Source organism: Theropithecus gelada, chromosome 2, assembly GCF_003255815.1.
Source record: "Theropithecus gelada isolate Dixy chromosome 2, Tgel_1.0, whole genome shotgun sequence".
Lineage (NCBI taxonomy): Eukaryota > Metazoa > Chordata > Mammalia > Primates > Cercopithecidae > Theropithecus > Theropithecus gelada.
This window is the reverse complement of record NC_037669.1, coordinates 93,562,308-93,584,087: the sequence shown is the minus strand read 5'-3', so window position 1 is coordinate 93,584,087 and position 21,780 is coordinate 93,562,308. Positions and strand designations below refer to the sequence as shown.

At 56.8% G+C, this 21,780-nt stretch overlaps 2 protein-coding genes across 2 annotated transcripts; one reads left to right on the top strand and one right to left on the bottom strand.

Annotated features, from left to right (window-relative positions):
• Positions 1–5,226: 5,226 nt before the first annotated feature.
• On the top strand, positions 5,227–14,275 carry TMIE (transmembrane inner ear). Its single transcript, XM_025377033.1, has 4 exons — positions 5,227–5,458; positions 9,173–9,290; positions 12,523–12,672; positions 12,976–14,275. Exons 1-4 carry the CDS (start codon positions 5,261–5,263, stop codon positions 13,077–13,079), a joined length of 570 nt encoding a protein of 189 aa, XP_025232818.1. The 5' UTR covers positions 5,227–5,260; the 3' UTR covers positions 13,080–14,275.
• A 1,217-nt stretch (positions 14,276–15,492) lies between these two features.
• Positions 15,493–21,305, bottom strand: PRSS50 (serine protease 50). Its single transcript, XM_025377268.1, has 6 exons — positions 21,197–21,305; positions 20,873–21,115; positions 18,965–19,127; positions 17,610–17,893; positions 16,281–16,447; positions 15,493–15,860 (listed from the first exon to the last, which is right to left on the bottom strand). Exons 1-6 carry the CDS (start codon positions 21,303–21,305, stop codon positions 15,624–15,626), a joined length of 1,203 nt encoding a protein of 400 aa, XP_025233053.1. The 3' UTR covers positions 15,493–15,623.
• Between the last annotated feature and the right edge of the window lie 475 nt (positions 21,306–21,780).

Below are 21,780 nucleotides of genomic sequence, written 5' to 3'. Positions count from 1 at the left end.
CCACAGTCCACATGAACCCATCTACCACTGAACCCACTGGTAAGGACTCCAAGTTGCACAACTCTAGTGGCGGCCCTAGGCACGTGTGTGCAGATCGTGTGCCCATCCGCAGGGACACAGACCTGCACACTGCTCCAGGGAACACACACGTATGTGAATGGCACCTGTGATTCTGGAGCCATCGAGATTCACACCCAGTCACACACAAAGCTGCATGCATAATGCACATGCACTCCCATGTGCATCAGTGCCTTAGTACACAAGGCACATGCTCAAGCACACGCAGGTCTGGTGCAGGCCTGGCCAAGCCCCACAGCTATTCTGAGCTGAGCCTGGGGCCAGTGAGGTCAGGGATAGCCAACTCCCAGCAGGCCCGAGTTGCTGTGGCACAGGCCTAGGCTGCCCAGCTCCCGCCCCCACCCTAGGCTGAGTCCCTGGATCCTAGCCTAGCTTTGTGACTAGGGGGTCCCCATTTCCTACCCCCAGCTTCCCCAGAGCTAAACCTTAAACCCTGGAGTTTCAGGCTCCAGGAGAGAACATTCCACAGGGTCCTCTGGGCACTACCCCCTGCCTTGCTCACAGCTTCCAATCCAGAGGCCCTGGAGGCTGGACTGGGTCCCTACAGGAAACTCACAGGAGCTAAAAATAGTACAGGAGGGAGAAGCAGGGTTCTGCAGGCCAGCATTCACAGCACCATGTATGGAGGGGACACTGTCTTCCAGGGATCAAGGCTGGAGGACTTGGAGTCCAGAGCTCCCCAACTCCAGATATGATGGGCCCAACTGATTTTGGGGTGCAGAGGGATGTGGGGGCCTCCTAAGATGAGGTCCTCCTAAGAGCAGAAACAGCACTGGACACTGGGCAGTGCCCTGGGTTGGAGGCAAAGGCTGAGTTGGAGGCCATATAGTTCCTGTGTGACCATAGGCAGGGCATAAACCCTCTATGAACTTAAATTCCTTACTGAAAAGCCCTCAGAGATGTAAAGTCCCTCAAAGATGGGGGGGAAAAGAACCCATGTGGTGTTAGGTACTGATTTTCATCCTCAGCTCCTGGCTCATGGCTCCCATTGCCCTTGTTACAGTCTTTGGCTATATTGTGTTGGGCCTCAGGGCAGGCCCCAGGAAACGGAATCTCTCTGACCTTCTCCTGCCCTGCTTTCGCCTGCCCCAAGCCAGGACCCTAATCTTCCTGCACCTTTCTGATTGTGAATCTTAAGATTCTCCGCAGAGAGGGTCCTGTCCTGTACTCTGGGAGGAAGGAATGCAGATGTCATGAAGCCTCCATAAACCCCAGGAGGACAGGGTTCAGAGGGTTTCCAAATGGCTGAACATGCGGAGGCTGGGTGGCATGCCCAGGAGGGTGTGGAAGCTCCACATCCCTTCCTCCATATCTCACCCTATGCATCTCTTCACCTGTATCCTTTGTAATACCCTTTACAGTAAACCAGTAAAAGTAAGTCAGTGCTTCCCTGAGTTCTGTGACCTACTCCAGCAAATGAAGCCCAAAGAGGAGGTTGTAGGAACCCCAACGTGAAGCCGTTTGGTCAGAAGTTCCAGAGGCCAGACTGGACTAGTGTCTTGGGGCTGGGTGGGTAGTCTTGGGAACGGAGGCCTCAATCTGTGGGATCTGACACTATCTCCAGGTAGATCCTATCAGAATTGAATTGGAAGGCACTCAGTTGGTGTCTGCTGCTTGGCGTTTAGGGGAAAAACCCACACATTTGATCACAGAAGACTCCTGTGTGGATGATTGTTGTGTTGGTGTACGTGCAGAGGAAAAGATACAGTTTGAGAGAGTTTTCAACTTTCAGGATGTTCGCCTTAACGTGGTGTTTAATACTAGAGAATTGGAAGCAATGGAAATGTCCAACAATAGGACAGAGATCCAACAAGGTTTTTTTTTTTTTTCTTTTCTTTTCTTTTTTTTTTCTTTTGAGATGGAGTCTTGCTCTGTCACCCAGGCTGGAGTGCAGTGGCACGATCTCAGCTCACTGCAACCACCTCCTCCTGGGTTCAAGCAATTCTCCTGCCTCAGCCTCCCGAGTAGCTGGGACTACAGGCACGTGCTACCGGCTAATGTTTTGTATTTTTAGTACAGATGGGGTTTCACTGTGTTAGCCAGGATGGTCTCGATCTCCTGACCTCGTGATCCACCCACCTCAGCCTCCCAAAGTGCTGTGATTACAGGCGTGAGCCACCACACCTGGTCCTTGTTGAGTTTTTATACAGTGTAGTATCACACAGCCTTTAACAAGAGTGATAATAATCATAATGACTAGCATTTAATGAAGGCTTGTGATATGCTGGTGCATGATACTGAATTTTAAAAAAAAATAGAGATGGCATTTTGCTATGTTGCCCAGGCTGGTCTCGAACTCCTGGGCTCAAATGATCCTCCTACCTTGGCCTCCCAAAGGTGTGAGCCACTGCACCTGGCCCATGATCCTGAATTTTATCTGTTTTACAGATGAGGGACTAAAGCTCAGAGAGGTTAAGTAGCCCACCTGAGGGTTCACAGCTGTCAGTATGCTCATGTCCCAGAAACCTTAGTGCAGTTTTAAGCTTTAATAACTTCAGAAGTTAGGACATATAAAGCTACAAATTTCCCAAAAAAATGTTTTGAAAGTTTGTTTAAATTCTCTTTATGCTACTTTAGTTTTGTGAATTTTGAATGACCTGTTTCTTTTTCTTTTCTTTTCTTTTTTTGTTTTTATTTATGTATTTATTTTTAGAGAGACAGGGGTCTCACTATATTGCTTAGGCTGGTCTCAAACTCCTGATCTCAAGCATTCCTCCCACCTCAACTTCCCAGTGTTAGGATTACAGGCATGAGCCACCACACTCAGCCGATTTAAATTTCTTTCAGTCAACTTTGACTATCTTCAGAGGCACAAAAGGAAACTTAAACTTTCAAATGCTGCTTTTTTTTGTTTTTTGAGACAGAGTTTCACTCTTGTTGTTGCCCAGGCTGGAGTGCAATGGCACGATCTCAGCTCACCGCAACCTCTGCCTCCCAGGTTCAAGCGATTCTCCTGCCTCAGCCTCATGAGTAGCTGGGGTTACAGGCATGCGCCACCATGCCCAGCTAATTTTGTATATTTAGTAGAGATGGGGTTTCTCCATGTTGGTCAGGCTGGTCTCGAACTCCTGACCTCAGGTGATCCGCCTACCTTGGCCTCCCAAGGTGCTGGGATGACAGGCATGAGCCACAGCACCTGGCTAAATGGTGTCTCTTATACATTTGTATTTTATACTTCTGAGGTTATTAAAGCTTAAAACTGCACTGAGACCCTTGGGACACCCTGCTATTTAAGTTCAATCAGTTTGACTTTGAAGCCCGTGTGATAGTATTTGGCTGTGGTGGGGTCAAGGAGGATCTAGAGTACTTGAGTTGGTTAAAAAAAGTTCTGGGTACAAAAGTGTACCCAGTGTACAGTACACAGAAATAGTGTATAGTGAGATCTCAGCTGTGTTCAGGAGTCTGCAGAGAAGTGGAACCCACGCAGAGCAGGGGCCATCTCAGGGGACACCAGGGGATGCATGTGATTGTATTTTCTTTCAGATTTATTCACTAGGCTTGCCCTACTTCTTGATGGATGGATGAACCCTACAGAAAACAGAAATAGCTCTCCCCTTGGCTGAGCTATGATTGGGAGCCTGTAAGCAGCAGAGTGCTACCTGTCCTGCTAAGGAGAGCCAGCACTCCCATATTCATTAATTCATATCATCCTCACATCAGTCCTGGGAGTCTCACCCTCCCCACTCCATGGATAAGAAACAGAAACAGAGGAGTAACGCTTTGCTCAATGCATCACTGACAGGCTCACTTAGTCCTCACCCTGTCCAGCTTCCCTGACCCCATGTCCCGAGGGTGACCTCCCTGACTGGTCAGTGTGGCTTTCCCTAGTCTGGCCTGTGAGCAGCAGCATGAGGAAGTGGGGATTGGAGTGATGTAACAAGTGATCTGGATTTTAGCAGAGTTCCTGTTTGCCTGGCCAGGGCATGCCTGGGGAGGACTGGCTGGCCCAGCCCACTCAATCCCCGGATTTAGCCTCCTGCTGTTGAGCGTTTCCTCGATGGGTCTCCTGGGCCACAGTCCTTCTCCAGCAGCTCTCGTTTTCCTGCCTGGCTGTCATCTCCAGGCCCTGACACTGGCAGGTGCCCGCAAGTGGCCCTCCCTGACACTGGCAGGTGACCGCAGGTGGCCCTCTGCTCCCTGCTGCAGCCTGCTGTGGTCCTTGCCCATTCATGGCATGTCCAGGCCAGAACCTCACGGGGCTCTAGAGCCACAAGGTCTCCCCGGTTCTCAGGGCAGGCCTTGCTGGGCCATCCCCAGCCTGCGCAGACCTTCACCGGTGTCCCTGGTGATAAGGGTTCCAGGGGCCCAACACCTGGACTGCTTCTTCCAACACTCAGCAGCAGGACAAGAATGGAAGGAAGGAAGGAAGGAAAGGAGGGAGGAGGAGTCTACCAACTCCATGCCTCCCCACTCCTCTTCTTAAGTCTTCAGCCCCTCCCCCAGGTCTGTACATTTCCTCAGAACCTCCTTCTGTCCCTCAGTTGTCAAGGCTCAACATGGGGTCAGGGCCAGAGTGCAGTGTGGGTCAACTTCAGCATGAGGTTGGGGTCCTTGCTTAGACTGAAGTCAGAGTCAGCGTTCGGGCTGGGGCAGAGATTGAGGGCAGTCAGGGTCAGAAAATAGTCTTCCAGCCCTTCCAGGGGCGGCCGACTTCTGTCCTGTGGGGCTGAAGATGCTGGCTTCTTCTGGAACTCTCCATAACACTGCCGGCTGGCAGCTCTGACCATACCATCTCCTGCTCTCCGGCTCTGGTGTCCAGGGTGACCAGAGCCACCTCTGGGCAGGAAGCCAGGCCAGAAAGACCAGGACATCCCTGAGTGCCTGTCACCATGGCAACCTGCCCGCTCTGCCCCCTCCAAACTCAAATCCAGTATATTTTTCAAATCTAGCATGACAGAATGGGAAGGGCCTCCTAGATCAGCAGATTCCAGCCCCACCTCCTTGTCCCATATGGAGAAACTGAGGCCCATTTGCAGAAGGGAGGGGGACCTGTTGATTAGGGACCTGGCCCCAACCTGTCCTCCCTCCCGCCCACCCCCACCTCAGTGTCCCTGGGGACGCGGAAGGTGGGGGCAGGGATGTGGAGCCTGCAGCCCGATCTCCCGGGAGGGAGGGGGCGGGCCCTCCACCGAAGCGATGGCGGGGGCGGGAGGCGCGGGAACCTGACACCGAGGATGAATAAATGATGCTCGCTCACTACCCGTGGCCAAAGCTCGCGGCGACTGGCAGGGGCAGTGACCGGCGGCCGGCCCGTTCGTTCGTCTCTGGGCTCCGCAAGCGGCGCGGTGGCGCGAAGATGGCGGGCGCGGGGACCCTCTGGGTGCTGGGCGGCGCCGCACTCGGGGTGTGCCTCGCGGGGGTTGCCGGGCAGCTGGTGGAGGTGAGGCCGCCGCGCGGAGGGGCTGGGGAGGCTGTCACCCTCCAGGCAGGGCGCTGGGGGAGAGGGGGCGCCTTTCTGATCCGGAGCTTGTTTGATCCCTTCCTCTTGCCCTGAGAGATCCAGTCTCCTGGGCGATGCAGCCCTGCCCCAAGCCCCCTGCCAGGCTGTGAGAGAGACTCAGCCCCCACTCTTGGGGTTCCTGGTCTGATGGAAGGGCACAGTCCCCGATTTCTGGAACATTAGTCTGAACGAGGGAGACTCACCTTGACTTGAGGGATTCCCAGTCTGACTGGGGACACAGCCCTGCCCAGACTGATGGGGGATACTGGGTCCCCATCCTCCAGCCTTTGGTCTCACTGGCGGGGAGGTGCACAGCCCTGGGTTTTCTGGACCTCTAGTCTGATGGAGCAGATCTAGACCCTGAATTTAGGGTCTTCTGGAGGCAACAGCCTCTATCTCCAGAGATGCTCCAGGGACCCCTGTCTAATGGAGGGGGAGATACAGCCTTAAGATAGAGATGAGGGCATTCCAAGTTGGAGAGTGGGGGCAGCAGGATGAGGAGACCCTTTACAGAGAAGCCATGTGGAGCACTAGGTCCAGAGGGGCAGGCAGGGCAGGACCCAGGGACTGGGGAGTCTGACTTGGTCCTGGTGATAACCGGGAGCTTTAGAAAGTTTCTGCTCAGGGACGAGTCAGGATGAGTTCTGGGTTGAAAGGAGGGTAAATTGGAAGCAGGCACACAGTGGGAGAGGTGGGAGGAGCTGCTGAGATAGCACAGAAGCAGGTGGAGAGGATGACTGGGTGGTTTGACAGAGCCCGGCTGGCGCCAGGAAGGATGGGGCCATCTGTAGCCTCCCTAACCCCCTTGTACCCCACTCCTGCTGAGCCTGAAAGGGGAGCCAATGAGAGAGCTGGCAGACCAGACCTAGAGTTCTGGATTGTGAGACCCGAAGGAGAAGGCCCAGGAGCCCGGGCGAGGGAGGAGCAGGGGATGCAGGCTGTGCAGGCAGGGGTGGACAAGAAGGAGCAGGAAAACAGAAATGCAGAGGCAGTTAGAGGTGCCCAGGGAAGTCCTGAGTGGCAGGGGCTTGGGGACAGTGTGGGATAGGGAAGACAGACCCATGGGGAGGTCGTTATGGGGGGACACAGCCCTGAACTGGAGGGTTTGATGGGGACATAGGGACAGAGCCCTGAATCCAGATGTAGCCTGTCCCTGCTGTTGCCCAGAGGGCGTGACCACGAAGCTGGGCTAGAGTCAGGTGTCAGCTCCAGTGTCCCTGTAACGGAAGCTATGCTGGCTTGAGCCCCGTGGGGCATACTTAGGCCCCTCACAGGCTGTCCTGAGGCCTGGGTACAGAAACTGAGCTGGCCTAGGTGCAGACAGAAAGCTGGGGGCGGGGTTAAGTCAGTTCTGAGCCAAGGACCCTTCTCCCTCACCCCCAGGAACTCATCTTCTCCCAGTTCATCACAGGAAATTGCATTTGGAGGCCATCTGCCTGACATCTGCCTACAGCCTGAGCAAAGCCCTAGCTCTTCCCTCACAGAAGCAGCAGAGACATGGGCAGGGCTGGGGGCCATGTCACCACCCACCTCAGCCCTGCGTGGCTCACCATCACCCTCCATCAGCCCATGAGGCCCTGAAGGAGGTGGGGGCCTCCATGCTTCAGAAATCAGACCCCAGCAGGGCCCACCATGAGGAGAAGACCGGCTGTTACCTGCTGTCGTCCACCCAAGACCCCTATCAGTGAGAGTAGGCCCAGCTCCACCCACATCAGGGCTGGGGCAAGAATGTGTAGGAAGTGAGCTGCCTTGGCTCAGAACCTGAGAACTTTGCCATGGCCCTCAGAGTCTTCCAGTCATACAACCAATCGGGCCAACACATTGGGCCTTAGAATTAGGGCAGCTGCCACCACCAAGCCCCTAACCCTAATGGCACAGACATGTCCCTGACCACACCCACATGCACGCCAACCACATGTGTGCCCAACCTCACACATGTTCCCCAACTTTACATACATGTCTGACCCCTCACATATATCCAGGGGACAGTACTGAGGAATGGTGTCATCTTGTCAATAGCTCACCCTGGCAAGGAGAAAAGAGCCTGAGAATCAGGTACCAATCCCAGACCACAGATCCTCTGGGTTACCTGGGACAGGTTGCTGATCCTCTCTTGAGTTCTGCAACCCACGCTGAAGGGTGGCATGCACTAGATGAAGAAGCACCTGGCTCATGACAGATGCCTAATCCATGTTTATGGACCTGGGAAGAAGGACTGGATGGTCGAACTGCAGGTTGCCTTTCTTCTCAGAAAACCAGAAGGGACTACTCGTGTCTGTCCTTATTTGGTAATCAGGGGACAACATCTCGCTCATATGCCCCAGGGTTCTCTCTCCCTCAGAGGACAGACCCCTCTCCCTACCCCTCCGCCACACTAAGTGACAGACGTGGGGTCATATCCATCTCTGGTCAGGGACAGATCTACTCAAATTCCACACTGTAGGTCCATGTCCCTTCAGACCTAGGGAGGACTGTGTCCCCTAGACACCCAGGGCAGGACCATGTCCCTGAGACACCCAGGGCAGAGCCATGTCCCCTAGACACCCAGGGCCAGGGCCATGTCCCTAGATACCCAGGGTGAACCATGTCCCCTAGACACCCAGGGCAGGACCATGTCCCCTAGACACCCAGGGCAGAATCATGTCCCCTAGACACCCAGGGCAGGACCATGTCCCCTAGATACCCAGGGCAGGACCATGTCCCCTAGACACCCAGGGCGGGACCATGTCCCCTAGACACCCAGGGTGAAGCATGTCCCCTAGACACCCAGGGCAGAATCATGTCCCCTAGACACCCAGGGCAGAACCATGTCCCCTAGACACCCAGGGTGAAGCATGTACCTAGACACCCAGGGCCAGGATCATGTCCCCTAGACACCCAGGAGCAGGGCTGTGTCCTCTCAGACCGGGGGCAGGACTGTGTCCTCTAGACCCTGGGGCAGTGTCCTATCCCTTCAGTCCCCCAGGGCAGGGTCACATCCCCCTAGAAAGTGGGAGTGTCTGGCTGTGCTCTATTCAGGCTTGCTACAGCCACGATTCTGCCTTTTGGCCTCCAGGTGTCGCCGCAGCACTGCAGGCCTTTTACTTATTCAGTGCCTGTCCTGTGGACACTCTGGCAGCCTTCTGTTCAGAGAGTGACTCCTAGTAGGGTAGGCGACCAAAGGAGGCTGCCTGGCAGGGGTCCAGGCCAGCTGGAAGAACGATGAGGCCCTGACTCCTAGCTCCACACCTCACCCTCACTGGGGAGATGTGAGAGCAAAGCCAGTCAACCAGCACCCACCAGGCCTTACCTTGTCTCTGGCCTTGGTCCTGAGACCCCATCTGCCTGGGTGGAGCCCAGGACTGGAGTAGGAGGGTGTGTTCGTAGGGGTCTTGAACCTGGCCAGGACAAGCCATCCATGTTTGCTCCTCCAGGCCTTGGTTTCCCCAAGCATCAACCACCCTCCCACTTCAAATCCCTGGCTCTGCTCAGTTCTCTTGCTCTAAATCTGGAACTTTCCTAGGTCTAGGGTGTTGGTAGTGCATGCTTAAGAGAGTTGATTCTAGGAGATTCTGATATGCTTGGGCTGAGTGTTTGCTGAGACCTGGGCCCTTCTCAGCAGGTTCCAGCCAGCTGGCCTCTGCCTAACTCACTCCCCTCTCTCCTGACCCACAGCCCAGCACGGCCCCGCCCAAGCCCAAGCCGCCCCCGCTGACCAAGGAGACAGTGGTGTTCTGGGACATGCGCCTGTGGCACGTGGTGGGCATCTTTTCACTGTTCGTGTTGTCCATCAGTGAGTAGCTGTTCCCTTCCCTCTCCGCCACACTGCAGTGGGAACGCAGAACCGCCTGCCCCCCAGAGGGCTCGGAGCAGCAATTCCGGGCAGTGCAAGTAGGCCAGGCACCCGCAGGAGACCCACAGTGGTTTCTGGCACCTCCTGATCCTCACAAACTCCCTGTGGAGGGCTGACAGGCCGGTGGTGACCTGAAGTGTTCTGCCGGACCCAGGGAGGTAGCCACATGGCAATTACGGTAATTACAGGGAACTCCACTGAACTGAGGACTAGGACGAGGACGTGTCATTTTTCCCTATGGCTGGCCTCCTGATGCTTTTCCTGCAGTTTGGCCAGCTTAAAGGCCCACACCCAGGGGCCCCAACAAAGCCATCCTCCACTAGAGGCTCCCCAGACGCCCAGCAGATGTGGCTCCCAGGCTTCGATCCCTGCCTTGTCAAATACCATTTTCCAGGAATGACTCACACCCGCCTCAATTAAAAGCAGGAAACCCATTCCTCTCCCAGGCTCTGGGAGCTTCTTGATGCAAAGTCACAGCAGAAATGGGCTTGGCCTGCTCCCCTTAGCCCTCCCTTCAGGGTGGAGGTCTGGAGGTGGGGAAGGGGACAGAAAGGCACAGGAGACAGAGGCCGAGTGGGGAGGCTGCCATGGCACAAAACACGAGGCAAAGGTTCCCACGAGGCAAAAGCAGAGCGTGGGGGAATACAGGCAGTAAAGGGAGAAGCAGCCTGCTCCCCTGCAAAGGCGTCACAGAGGAGGGTCCTCTGCGCTGCAGACCGGTGGGCGGGTGGATGGGGTTTTGCAAGGGGGAGGCTGGAAAGGCATTCTGGGCAGAGGGAATACTGTAAGCAGAGACTGGAGGAGATGCAGCCTCACGCAGGGTCTCAAATGACCCCAACTGGACATTTGCTGAGTGCAACCTGGGTGGGGAGGCGAAAGCTGCACTTAGTCCCAGCCGAAGCTGTCCCGCGATGGGGAGCCCCAGAGAGCTGGGTGGTCGACAGAGAGCCCACCCAGATGTGAGGGGCTCCAAGGAACACATGACATCTGATTTGCATGTGCTTCTCCTGGCACCAGAAGTGCCATCCCAAGAGAAAATATCTGCCCTGCAGAAAATCCCCGCCCCCCATCTGAGCAAGAGCCTCTGCTTTGTTCCCAGCCGAGGCTGAGAACCAGTCAGGCATCTCTGTGGAGGCCCCACAGACAGACAGGTGTGCCTGCAACCTCAGCCAGGTGTCCAGAGAGGGAAACAGCCCGCTGCAGGGCTGGGTGGTCATCTGCCCTACAGGAGCCACAGGCACAGCCTAGGACGCAGGTCTAGGGAGCAGCAGGGAGAGCACTGTGGGCCTCAAGACACAACAAAGGTGCCTGGGGCCACATGAGAAAATTGCAGTGTCAGACCCCAAGTAGCACTCGGATATCAACCACACAGACCATCTCTAACCCCATTTCCTAGAAAGGGTAAGGGATAGTCCCAAGACGCCTGAGCAGCAGGCAGCACTTGTTACCTTCCATTGCCGGATCTAGGCAGTGGGGATAACACAGCTCCCTCTCCTGGGGGAAAACATTTTTCCTGCTTCCCAGTCCGCTTGGGCCTACGTGGTGAGGCTGTTATTGGAGCATCGCCCTCAAAGCCCTGCAGGAAAAGGGGATGGGGCTAGATGGGGTGCCCCTGGAGGTCTCCTCCAGACCCAGGGACTTATATCCCAAGCCTCTGCCTGGGCCCTGGAACTTGACCCAAAGCTCTTTGTGTCTCGCTTCTTTGAAGAGAAGCAACCAGGCCAGGCTGTGTGGGGCAGGCCTGAAGTGAGAGGCGGTGTTTGAGCCCTGCTCTGGCTGCCATCAGCTGCCCACTGAGTGCCTTTGGAAGCCCCAGCCTCCCAGGGCCTAGGACCAGCTTGCATGGAGCCTGAGTGGGCATGGTCCCAAGGAGGTTCCTGGTGGGTGGCTAGAAGAGGTGGCCTAAGCCAAAAGGGTTAGGATTGGGTACCAGCTTTGGGTCTTAGGCATGGACACAGGTTCTGGAGAAATCCAGGACCCAGCTTCTTGGATAAGACCTGCTGTCTACTCAGGTCCACCCCCGGACAGTCAGATCTACAGCTGGGGTCCTTGTGCAGCACCCTCCTCCAAGTGTATGCCTGGATGCTGTTGGCTCCCCAGTTCATTCACTCTAGAGTCCAGTCCTGTTCCCAGAAGCAAAGGCTTTGAGATCATCCCATTCATTCATTCATTGATTTTTTTTTTTCTTTTATTCTGAGCCTGGGTGAGACCTAGTGGGACCACAATATTTGTCTGAAGGGGTTCTGCCTTGGTTGCATAAAATAACCCCAGAAGGTACTCCAGTCCAGACTACATAGATCTGATCCATATTCCCCAAAATAGACCTGGCTTATCCTCCTTGGGCCTTTCTGCCCCCAGGAGTCTGCCAGGAACTTATGTCTGGTCATCTGATTTATAATAGGAACCAGCTCCATCCCCTCCCCTAGGACTGGGGCCAAGGTGGTCAGGCTGTGGGGGCCTTAGAAAAATAAACTCAGCCCAGCCAGGTCCTGGCAACCCTGACCTGCCCTGCCCATCACTAGACAGGCCAGCTCCATGCCCTGGACCAACTGGCGTGGGTGCAGCTGCCCTCAGCCGGAAAACCACTCCTGAAATAACTCCGTCTGAGGTGAACGCCCCAGGGCAGGATCTGTGCCCTCTCATGGGCTCCCGCCCTAGCCAGGGAGAGCCCAGGGATGTCCTGGGAGGCTGAGGAGGACATGCAGAGCCACATCCTTTCATGACTGAGGCAGCTTTGGCCCAGCTCTCGGTGGCATGGGGAGGATAAGCTAAGTGGCATGGGGAGGAGAAGCTAAGTTGCACACCCAGAGGCCTGGATTGGAAGTGCTGGATGGCCTACAGGAAGCTATGGCTTAAGTCATGGTGCAGACCTCTGCCTTACCCTCCAGTGACTTTCAGTCTAGTCAGAAAGACCCTCAGGACCAGGACTGGTGACATAATTTAGCCAGGGGCCCTTCCAAGCATGGGGGCCCGTGCAGCTCCATGAAGTCAGCCCCGCTTAGGAAAGCCACCTTGGTCATCACAGGGGTCTTGTCAAGATGCTGAGCCTCCTGCCAGAGTTTGGTGGGTGAGACACATGTGGGTGGATGGGGCGGGCCTGAAGGCAGGCGGGTGCCATTCCTGGGGTGTCTGAACCCCAGCCCCAGCCAAGCCTGCTCTGTCCTCCCTACAGTCATCACCCTGTGCTGTGTCTTCAACTGTCGTGTGCCACGGACCCGGAAGGAGATTGAAGCCCGGTACCTGCAGCGAAAGGCAGCCAAGATGTACACAGACAAGCTGGAGACTGTGCCACCCCTCAATGAGCTCACAGAAGTCCCAGGAGGTGAGCTGGCCCTCGCTCGAGCCCTGCTATGCCAGCCAGTTCCTCAGTCCTGCTGCCTGGAGTCACCCTGTTCCTCCGCTCCAACCACAGCAGGTTCAGGGAGGGGCCCCAACCTTGCCCCTGGAGACCAGAGCACAGAAATTGGTTGGCATGAGGCAAATAGAACGATGAGCCTATTCCCCGGTAGGAAGAAGGAAGGAAAAGGCAGGGTGTAGGAGGTTCTGGGGCCCTTCCCCTTGGGACAGTCAGACCCCAGGACCTTGTCTCACCACCATCACATGGTCTCTTTCCCCTGCCCCACAGAGGATAAGAAGAAGAAGAAGAAGAAGGACAGTGTGGACACAGTGGCCATCAAGGTAGAGGAGGATGAGAAGAATGAGGCCAAGAAGAAGAAAGGAGAGAAATGAAGACATCCTGGACAGCTTGGGCAGCAGGCCCTGGAGCTCAAGCCGTGGCCAGGGTCCAGGAATGTTGGACTCTGAGCTCATTTGGGGACCACAGAGGCTGTGGTCATAGAGGGAAGCTGAGGCCCATGGCTACATCTTCATGGCCCCTCAGGAGCAGGAACCAGACAATCTAGTAGGTGTCCTGCCCCCCAGCCCAGACTTGGCTCCTTTCGCCCCATCCACATGGGTACTGCCTCGGCAGAGGTGGTACGTTGCCACTGTCCCTCTGGAGATACACTGCTCTCCCCACCCAGACCTGCCTCTCTCCCACCCTTTCTGCCAGGGATGGCGGTGGCTGTGAAGGAGTAACAGGATAACGGGTTACTTTAGCTACCCTTTCTGGCGCGAAATGGCTGAAGTGCATGGGTCAGGGTGTGAGGCCACACCCAGACTGGCCATGAGGAGGCAGAGAGGGTCACTGGGGGACATTGTGGCAGCAGAAGGGACTCTGTCTGGCCAGGGAGGAGCCCCGATGGTGAGGAGACTTCCGCAAGCCTGGCAGGGATCCAGCTCAAGGGAGTGAGTAGAGGTGGCTTGAGAAATGGAACCCCCAGCCCAGCAGACACCAAGCTCAAGGCAATGGGAGACCGTCATTTCACACGTTGTGATGAAGCTGAGGCTGCTGCCAGGCCCGGCATGAGGCCCAGAGGCTCGAGCTCGGGGCTGTGGGCTGCAGGGCTGGGTCAGGGGTACACAGAGCTAAGGTCGGTGGGCTAGAGGGTGCAGGAAAGAAAGCTGGGGTCTGGGCCCCTCCTGGGAATCAGAGTATATTTAAGAAGCCAAGGGGGACCTCGGGCTGTTCTGGCGGCCCCTTCTATGCCCAGCTGTTCTGGGAAGTCCCAGGGCCCTGGGAGATCACAGCAGTGCCTTCCACCTGCTGACCATAACAGTGCCAGCTTCTTTGCAGCTTCCTCTTCTATTATTTCCCACTACGAGCACCTAAAAGAAGCATCTCTGACCAGAAGACAAAGGCCCAAATAGCACCTGGGGGAGGGAAGATGCACAGAGGTGCTTCCAGATGGCATCGAACAGACTAAGGCTCTGAAACCTAGGCCTGAACACTAAGGTCTCGAGACATCAGAGGTTCCTGAGCCAGGGGAGCCTGCTGGAAAAGCAGCCTGCAGAGATTTGTGAATAAAGCTGAGTGCCTTCTCAGAGCCAGGCCTAGAAAACGGCTTCCTGAGATGACCCCTCAGGATGCGCTATTCCTGGGGCATTTATGTGGAGGCTGATGAGCAGTCAGTGACAGATGGCTCAGACCAGGCTAAAGTCCCCTCCCTGATTCTTCTCCCAGCCTGAATTAGGATGAGATAGAGGGAGAAATGGGAGCCAAGAGGCTGAGGGGCAGCTGCAGTCACCTGGGCCCACCCCGGAGGCAGGCACAGGACTCAGGAGGGACGCTGCCAGCTCTCTGGGTGCTGAGTTCACAAGGCTGCATTCATGACTTTCAATAGACCTGTGATGGTCTGTGCCCAGTGCTGGGGACACAGAAGAGTCAAACCTGGCTCCTGACCTGGACCTGGATCATCATTGTACAGGAAGGAGAGTGATCCAGGCTGATGAGGAAAGCATATATATAACATGGGGTCTTAGGAGCAGTGAGGGGCAGAGTGATGGCAAAAGGCCCCGCTATGGAAGCTGAGGACTCTGACACCAGATGGAGGCAGTTGACTGACGTCTGCCCTTGGAGTCCAACCCATGGGCTTCTCATACATAGGGGTGACGAAGGCCATTCTATTTATGCAGAATTTTCCTGTGGACCAGGCAGCAGAAGTCCAGAGGGGTAGGGGCCACTCAGGGTCACACAAAGCAGCAGTTGCTGAAGACTGGGGGAAGTCCAGGCCTGGGCTCTGCCTGCCCTCCCCCTGACATGGAGCCACTACGAGCCTTTTATGGGCAGGCCTGGCTGCTGAGGGTTGGAATAACGTCTGACTCCACTGTCTCCAGACAGGGGACAGGGATAAAGGGTCAAAGTTCACTACGGCTCTTTGGGGCAATGAAAGGCTATATTCTAGCCTCTTGTCAGAAATCAGCCAAAGTTAAGGAAAGCCTGACTCCCACAGTTATCCCAGAAACAGCACCCACTTTCCAGCCCAAACAGCTGCACCCCAGCTGGGTCCTGGCAGCCCCAGCTTCAGCCTGGGTGGTATGTTCCAGGCCCTCGATCATCTGACCCTAATATCACCCCTTCACACCCCCTCCACCTTCTGTGGGAGCCACCCCAAACCTTTGAATGGGGGCGGATCCTGGAGGCTCTGCAATTTTCAGTGTAAACTGCCTGGAGTTCCCCACCTCATCCTCATCTGGTTCACCTGTGGACTCCCATGACAGCGGGTCCAGGAAAGGCGGGGCCTCCGAGGCCGAGGAATAAGGAGGCATGGAAAAGAGTAATGTTTAATTGAGTACCTGATCTCCACCCTGACTCTCAGGGCTGTGAGAGCTGCACCCGCAGCAACCTGGGCACGGAGGCAAGGGGGGCCCACAAGTGAGGGAGGGCACACGGAGTCAGAGGGCAGCAAGGAGGCTGAGGGGCAGTGGGAGTGCCAGGAGCAGGGCCCTGGATGGGGCTGGCAGGGCCAGGGCCTGCCCGCTGAGGCAGTCCCAGATCCAGTTTTGGTAGGAGGCGATGTGTAGGTAGATGGGCGGGGCCTCGCTCTTCTGGCAGCCTGCGCCCCAGCTCACCAGTCCCACCAGGTACCACGTGCCCTCCATGGAGCAGACCAAGGGCTCTCCAGTTAGCTCCTGCGGGAAGGGTTGGGGGAGTAAGGGTCAGGGAGGCCAGGTGAGGCCAGAGACATGACCCAGTTCCAGGACAGGCAGGATGTCCTCACACCACACCTCCACAGTCCCCCAGTGCCAACATAGGTGAGAAGTGCTCCAGACCCAGGAGACCTTCCTCAAAGGGTTTCATCCCCCACCTCTTAACACCCACCTTCCAGCTCCCCACGGACCCCCTACTCCTCTCACCTCTAACCGCCATCCCCGTTCCCAGCCCCCATCTGTTTCCTCCCAGTCTCCCCCCACATCCTCCATCCCCACACCCCTGAGTTCTGCCCACCCCTTTCCCTTCCCTTACCCATCCTCCACCCCTCCCTTCTCCCTCCCCAGATGCCTCTCCCCCAGGTGCCCCTGAAGGCGAGTGAGCGAGGAGAGGCCGCTCACATAGCAGAACTGCTCCCTGCGGGTGTCCTCTGCACATATCATCTGGGACTTGATGATCCGAACCAGACTGGGGATTTTGGTGAAGTTGTGGTAGAAGTTGTCACAATCCTTGTTGTTCAGGATGGTAACTTCCTTCTCCTGAATTGTCCGGAACTGAGGCCACATACCTGTGGGACAGGGCCCCGTTTAGGCGCGGCCACTCACTGCTGCCCGCTGCCGCCAGCCTCACCTCGTCCTCTCTCCACTCTTCCCCAGTCCCACCTTTTCAGCTTTAGCCATGCACCCCGACCCTCGTTCTAGCCCGTACCCATCTAGGGCCCTCAACACAGAGTCCCTGGAGCAGGCTGCCTCCAGCTCAGCCTTGCTGGGCCTGCTCTGGCTTCCTGCAGAGCCCAGGCCACTGGGACCCTTCACACTCCCTCCACCACACTCGGCCGCTTGGTTTTTGCCCCTCCTTCCGTCCTGAGGGCCTGCCAAGTCTCTCAGGGACCAAACCTTCCTTCTCTTCAAGCATCCCTTCCTCCACAGGCCTCTTCCCTGCTGAGCCATCCCAGACCCCTCCATGGAGCCCAGGCACTGCTTCCTCCTGCCTCTCTGACTAGTGTGTCCCTGTCCCTGGCTTAAGCTCCTGGGAGACAGGAGACAGGCCACAGCAGGATGACAAAGTCACCCCCAGGTCCTCCCACATGGGCTGAAGCCCCCGTGGGCTGTTTTGAGAGTAAGTTGGTTCCTTGAGGCCACAGGGAAGGACATCTCTCTTATGGGTTGGGGACCCCCTGAAGGAAGTGGACAGTTCTAGGGTCCCCTGGATGTCCCTGAGAGAACACACCTGCTCTCTGGGCCTTGCTCCTGAATTAGGACGACAAGGAGTTGAGGCCCACTGAGGGGAGCAGAAACCATGAGCTCCAGGTGCAGACCGCCCCGAGCCGGCCATGTGAGCCTTCTGGGCAGCATTTTACAGCACGGAAGACTGCTCCCCCCACCTCAGGTACTCTGCTGCAAGCTGCCGATGCCTGGGCAGCGGGCGTGGACTGTGAGGTATTACTTTGTGCCTCTCTGCCTTCGAGGAAGTTCTGTTTATGTGCCCTGGCCTGGCTCAGGATTCAAAGGTAATCACGGTCCCCTGAGGCTAGAGCAGCCTTGAGGTGTTCCCTGTGAGATCCTCAAGGGAAGGGAGACCTCAGAGATGAGAGCCTGGCAGGAAGGTCCCAGGAGTGGCGGGCTCCCTGGGGAAGGCACCTCAGAAACTTCCATCTGTGGTGGCACCCTGGCCTGCAACCACGTCCTTTCTCACAGCACCCGCCCTGGTCTGGGGCGGCTTTGACTCACCATCAGCCTTGGAAAGTCCCCAGCCCGTCACAGTGCAGAGGGAATGGTCCTTCACCACATAGTCCGTGCCAGGCAGGCAGATGGGCCGCACGTACTTGCTGTACTTGAGTGCCTGCTTGAGCTTGAGGAGGCCAATGTTGTTGGCCTGGCCCACCCAGGACCAGAACCTCTGGGCCCGGTACTTGCTGTGCACGATGACCTGGAGCACCAGGACGTCGGAGGCGGTCTGCGTCATCTGGTCAATCCACGGACTCCCCACCCTCACTGAGTAGATAACATCATGCCTGGGGGGCCGTGAAGGGAGGCCACGATCAGCTCCAGGCCCCCTGCCCCAGCCTCCGGCCCAGGCCTTCCCCCACTCTGCTGCCCCCTGAGAAGATCCAGGCAGGGCCACCCACCCACTTCAAGCCCCCTGAGCCTACTCCTTACCACAGACATGAACAGGGCCCTGCACACTCACTGTGTGATCCAGTCCTCACGACCCTTCACTTTATGGAGGGGGAAACTGAGGCTCAGAGAAGCCCAATGAAGCACTCAGGACTGCATAGCTAGGAGTCAGTGGAAGGGATGTGGACCCAGTTTTCTCTGGTTCCAAACTCTACTCTCAGTCTATAGCGCGGACTCTTTCACCCCATGCTGTGCCCTGGAGGGGGCAATTCCACTCTTTCCAGCTCCATGGAATGCACCATGGCCTGGCTCTCTAGCTGCACACCCTTGGGGTACCCCTTGGAGTCTGTATGTTGACCCTTAGGCCTGGAACACACTTCACTGGTCAGTTCTCACAGCCAGCACTCCTGGCCCCAAAACATGAGAACACGCCCTCTTTTGTCCCCACACCAACCAGGCACCCTTGTGAGTATCTGTCTTCCTTTCTGTCTCCCCAACCAAGCTGGGAGGAATGATCTATCCCTCCTCTGCCCCCAGTGACCAGGTCAGGGCCTTGCTCAAAGAAGTGTCAGAGACGGTTGATTGAAGGGAAGAAAGAGGATGTGGGTGCAAAGAGGGTGAAATGAAATAACTAGGAGCTTCTTCCCATGGAGAGAAGGCATGAGGCTAGACAAATGGCTTCTGAGCTTCCATTTCCCATCTGCGGAATGACTGCATGGGACTGAGAGGCCAGGCGAGGCGAGCAAAGGGTGGGACACTCAAAAGACTGGAGCCCTGAAGGAATTTTCAGGACTTAGCCTCCACCTGTTTGGAGCCCAGGTAAGGCAGGGGCTGGGATTGTGGGGCTCTGCAGAGTGCAGAGCTGCCACTACTGCCACTGCCACCAGAACAGCTGGCAGGGAGGAGGTGACTGGGCCCGCAGCAGCTCCAAATGCCTCTCCACCCACCCCGATTCGACCTCGACTCACCGGGTCAGGCAGTGGGCCACAGTCACCACCCACTGGGAGGCAATGATGGTGCCCGCACAGATGTGTGTGCCATTGGCCTGCACGCTGACCATCCAGGGCCACCGTCGAGCCATGGCTTCTGGGTCCCTGAGGGTGAGGTCCTGCTCGTAGGAAAAGCCACAGGCTGAGGAGGAAGGTGAGAGCTTGATGAGGGATGGATCTTTCCCTGTCCCTCCCCTTCCCCAGCCTGACCCCCTGCCTCTCCAACCACTGGCCTGCACCCATCCAGGGGTGCTCCCTTTTCACCTGTCACCATGGAATGATGCTGTCCACATGTGGACTAGGGTCTCATGCCTCAGAAGGGCCCAAGCACTGCCCAGATATCTCTCTCCCTGTTCCTGCAGCCCGGGCCCTAGAGCATCCCCAGCTGACCAGCCTAGTGCACCACTGGCCCTTCTGCCGTCCCCAACACACTCTTAGCTCTAATCAGATCCTTCACTAACCTGTTCCTATTTCCACCTGGTTCCACCCTCACCATGTCCCTTACTTTAGCCAAAGCAGAGCTCTCTCCCTCCTCTGGGAACCCCTTTCTGTGGTTCAGTGAGAGGAAAGTGGATGCCCCAACAGAAAAATGGGCATAGCCCAAGGAGGAAATCCCAGCAGCCAATGACCACAGAAGCTGCTCCGCCCTTAGTCTGCAAGGAAATGCAGACTGCTTCTTCTTCTTCTTCTTTCCTCTTCTCTCTTCTTTCCTCTTCCTCCTCCTCTGATGAGGTCTTGCTCTGTCACCCAGGCTGGAGTGCAGTGGTATGATCATTGTTCGCTGTAACCTCAAACTCCTAGGCTCAAATGATCTTCCTACCTCAGCCTCCTGAACAGCTGGGACTACAGGCACACACCACCACACCCAGCTAATTTTTTTATTTTTTAATTTTTTGGAGAGAGAGAGTCCCACTATGTTGCCCAGGCTGGTCTCAAACTCCTGACCTCAAGTGATCTTACTGCCTCAGCCTCCAAAAGCACTGGGATTACCGGCATGGCCCACTACCTCCAGTCTGGAAATGCAGATTTCAATCACAATGAGATTCTGCTCTGCACCACCTGCCTGGCAAAAACGCAACATCGGTGACAGCGCGTGTCAGTGAGGATTATCACCCAGAACGCCTACCCACGGCAGCGGGAGCGCTCATTGCTGCAGCCGCTTTAGAAAACAGTTTTTCTAGATTGAAGATGCACATATCCAACATCCCAGGAGTCCCACTCCTAGTGTTTTCAAATGGATTCGTGGATTGTAAACGTAAGTGGGCCGTGACCAGCCTTTTTAAAGGATAACATAGGCAAGAAAATGTCGGCATGCACAGCACAGGGTACCGTAAGTCCTGTTTGGGCGACTTTCTGTGGTAGTTAAATGCTATGTGCTGAGTCCCAAAATAATAAGCCTTTCTTACGTGGGTCTCTGAAAGCCACTGGGCAAGAGAACATCTTACGTGTGCACCTTGGAGACACCACAAGAAGGCTCACACAGCCTGGCCCTGAAAGCTGTGCTGGAGATCCTGGAAGTCCCTGGCTGGGAGCCTGGGTCAGAGGCATGATGGGTCAGGGCCTGGAGCAGGGTGAGAGGTCACCTGCCCCACAGCCAGCTCAGACGGGGCGGGAACACACAGCCGGCCCCAGGCCCCTCTGAATTTCCAGCCCCCTACCTCAGCAGGAGGGGAGGCCCGTGAGGACAAGACACCCAGAGCTCTGGGCCTCTAGACAGGACCAGGCCTGGCCCACAGGTGTTTAGTGCTCAACGAACACCTGTAGAAGGAGGCGCTCCTCTATCCTGCTCCCCCCCCGTCCCCCGTCCCTTCTGCTCCCCTAGCCCCAGTCAAGGTCCTTAAGACTCCTCTGTCACCCTCCTTGCCCCACGGAGTCTACGGTACTCACAGTGGTATGGGTCGACTTTGCCTTCAGAAACTGGGGATTGGGTCGCTATGGTGGTCGAGGGCAGTGTCTGGGTGGTCGAGGGCAGTGTCTGGGTGGTCGAGGGCAGTGTCTGGGTGGTCAGGGCCTGCTGGGGAAGACGAGGCCAGCCGGAAGGGCAGGTGGCCTTGGGGGCACAGCGGGTGCTCTGGTTGGCGGGATCGGCAGTGGACAGCGCCCCCGGGGCTTCCCCTGCGCCCCAGCAACCTGCGGAGGACGCCGAGAGGATTAGAGGTGGAAGGCGAGGGCCGTGTTGGGCGGGTGGGGTAGGCATCGGGAAGGACTCACCCGCAGGCTTCAGCAGCAGCAGCAGCAGCAGCAGCAGGGAACCAGCGCGGGAGGGGGCAGACCTCCGGGGGCGCTGCCCGCAGGCCAGGCTCTGGAACCAGGGACCCATCCCAGGGTAGCAGCCGACTGCGTCTCTCCGGAAGGCACTCCCAGTGCCGCCCCCACGACGGCGCCCCCTGTTGACCGCATGCCGCGGCCTCTGGTGAGCTGGGTGGGGATGCTCCTAGTGCCCCGCCTGCGTGGCGCCCCCCAGGGGCCACCCGCCACGGCGCTCCTGGTGTCTGACCCGCAACGGCGCCCCTAGTGACAGCCTTCCCTTATGCTTCCCGGGCTGGGTACGCTCCAGCTGACCTCCCTCCTTGGCCCCTCCCTCTCCTCACTCCGGGGGTCCAAGCAGTCTCCTGGAGTCCCTCAACTTAAACTCCGCCGATTCTCAGACCTCCTCACCCCTGCAGCCCATTGCCCTGCACTGGCTCATGGCGTTACCCCTCCCGCAGTGAGATGAAGACCAAACCTCAGGGGCTGGCATCCAGGATCTCCAAGTGACCCTACTTTCCCCCCAGCCCCACCAGTGGGGCTTTGCC

Coding starts and splice junctions, on each gene's coding strand:
- PRSS50 (XM_025377268.1), bottom strand. CDS start 21,305: ATGGGTCCCTGGTTCCAGAGCCTGGCCTGCGGGCAGCGCCCCCGGAGG. Junction 21,116..21,196: donor GCTGCTGCTGAAGCCTGCGG/GTGAGTCCTTCC, acceptor CGTCCTCCGCAG/GTTGCTGGGGCGCAGGGGAA. Junction 16,448..17,609: donor GGGACTTTCCAAGGCTGATG/GTGAGTCAAAGC, acceptor CCTGTCCCACAG/GTATGTGGCCTCAGTTCCGG.
- TMIE (XM_025377033.1), top strand. CDS start 5,261: ATGATGCTCGCTCACTACCCGTGGCCAAAGCTCGCGGCGACTGGCAGG. Junction 5,459..9,172: donor TTGCCGGGCAGCTGGTGGAG/GTGAGGCCGCCG, acceptor CCTGACCCACAG/CCCAGCACGGCCCCGCCCAA. Junction 12,673..12,975: donor GCTCACAGAAGTCCCAGGAG/GTGAGCTGGCCC, acceptor CCTGCCCCACAG/AGGATAAGAAGAAGAAGAAG.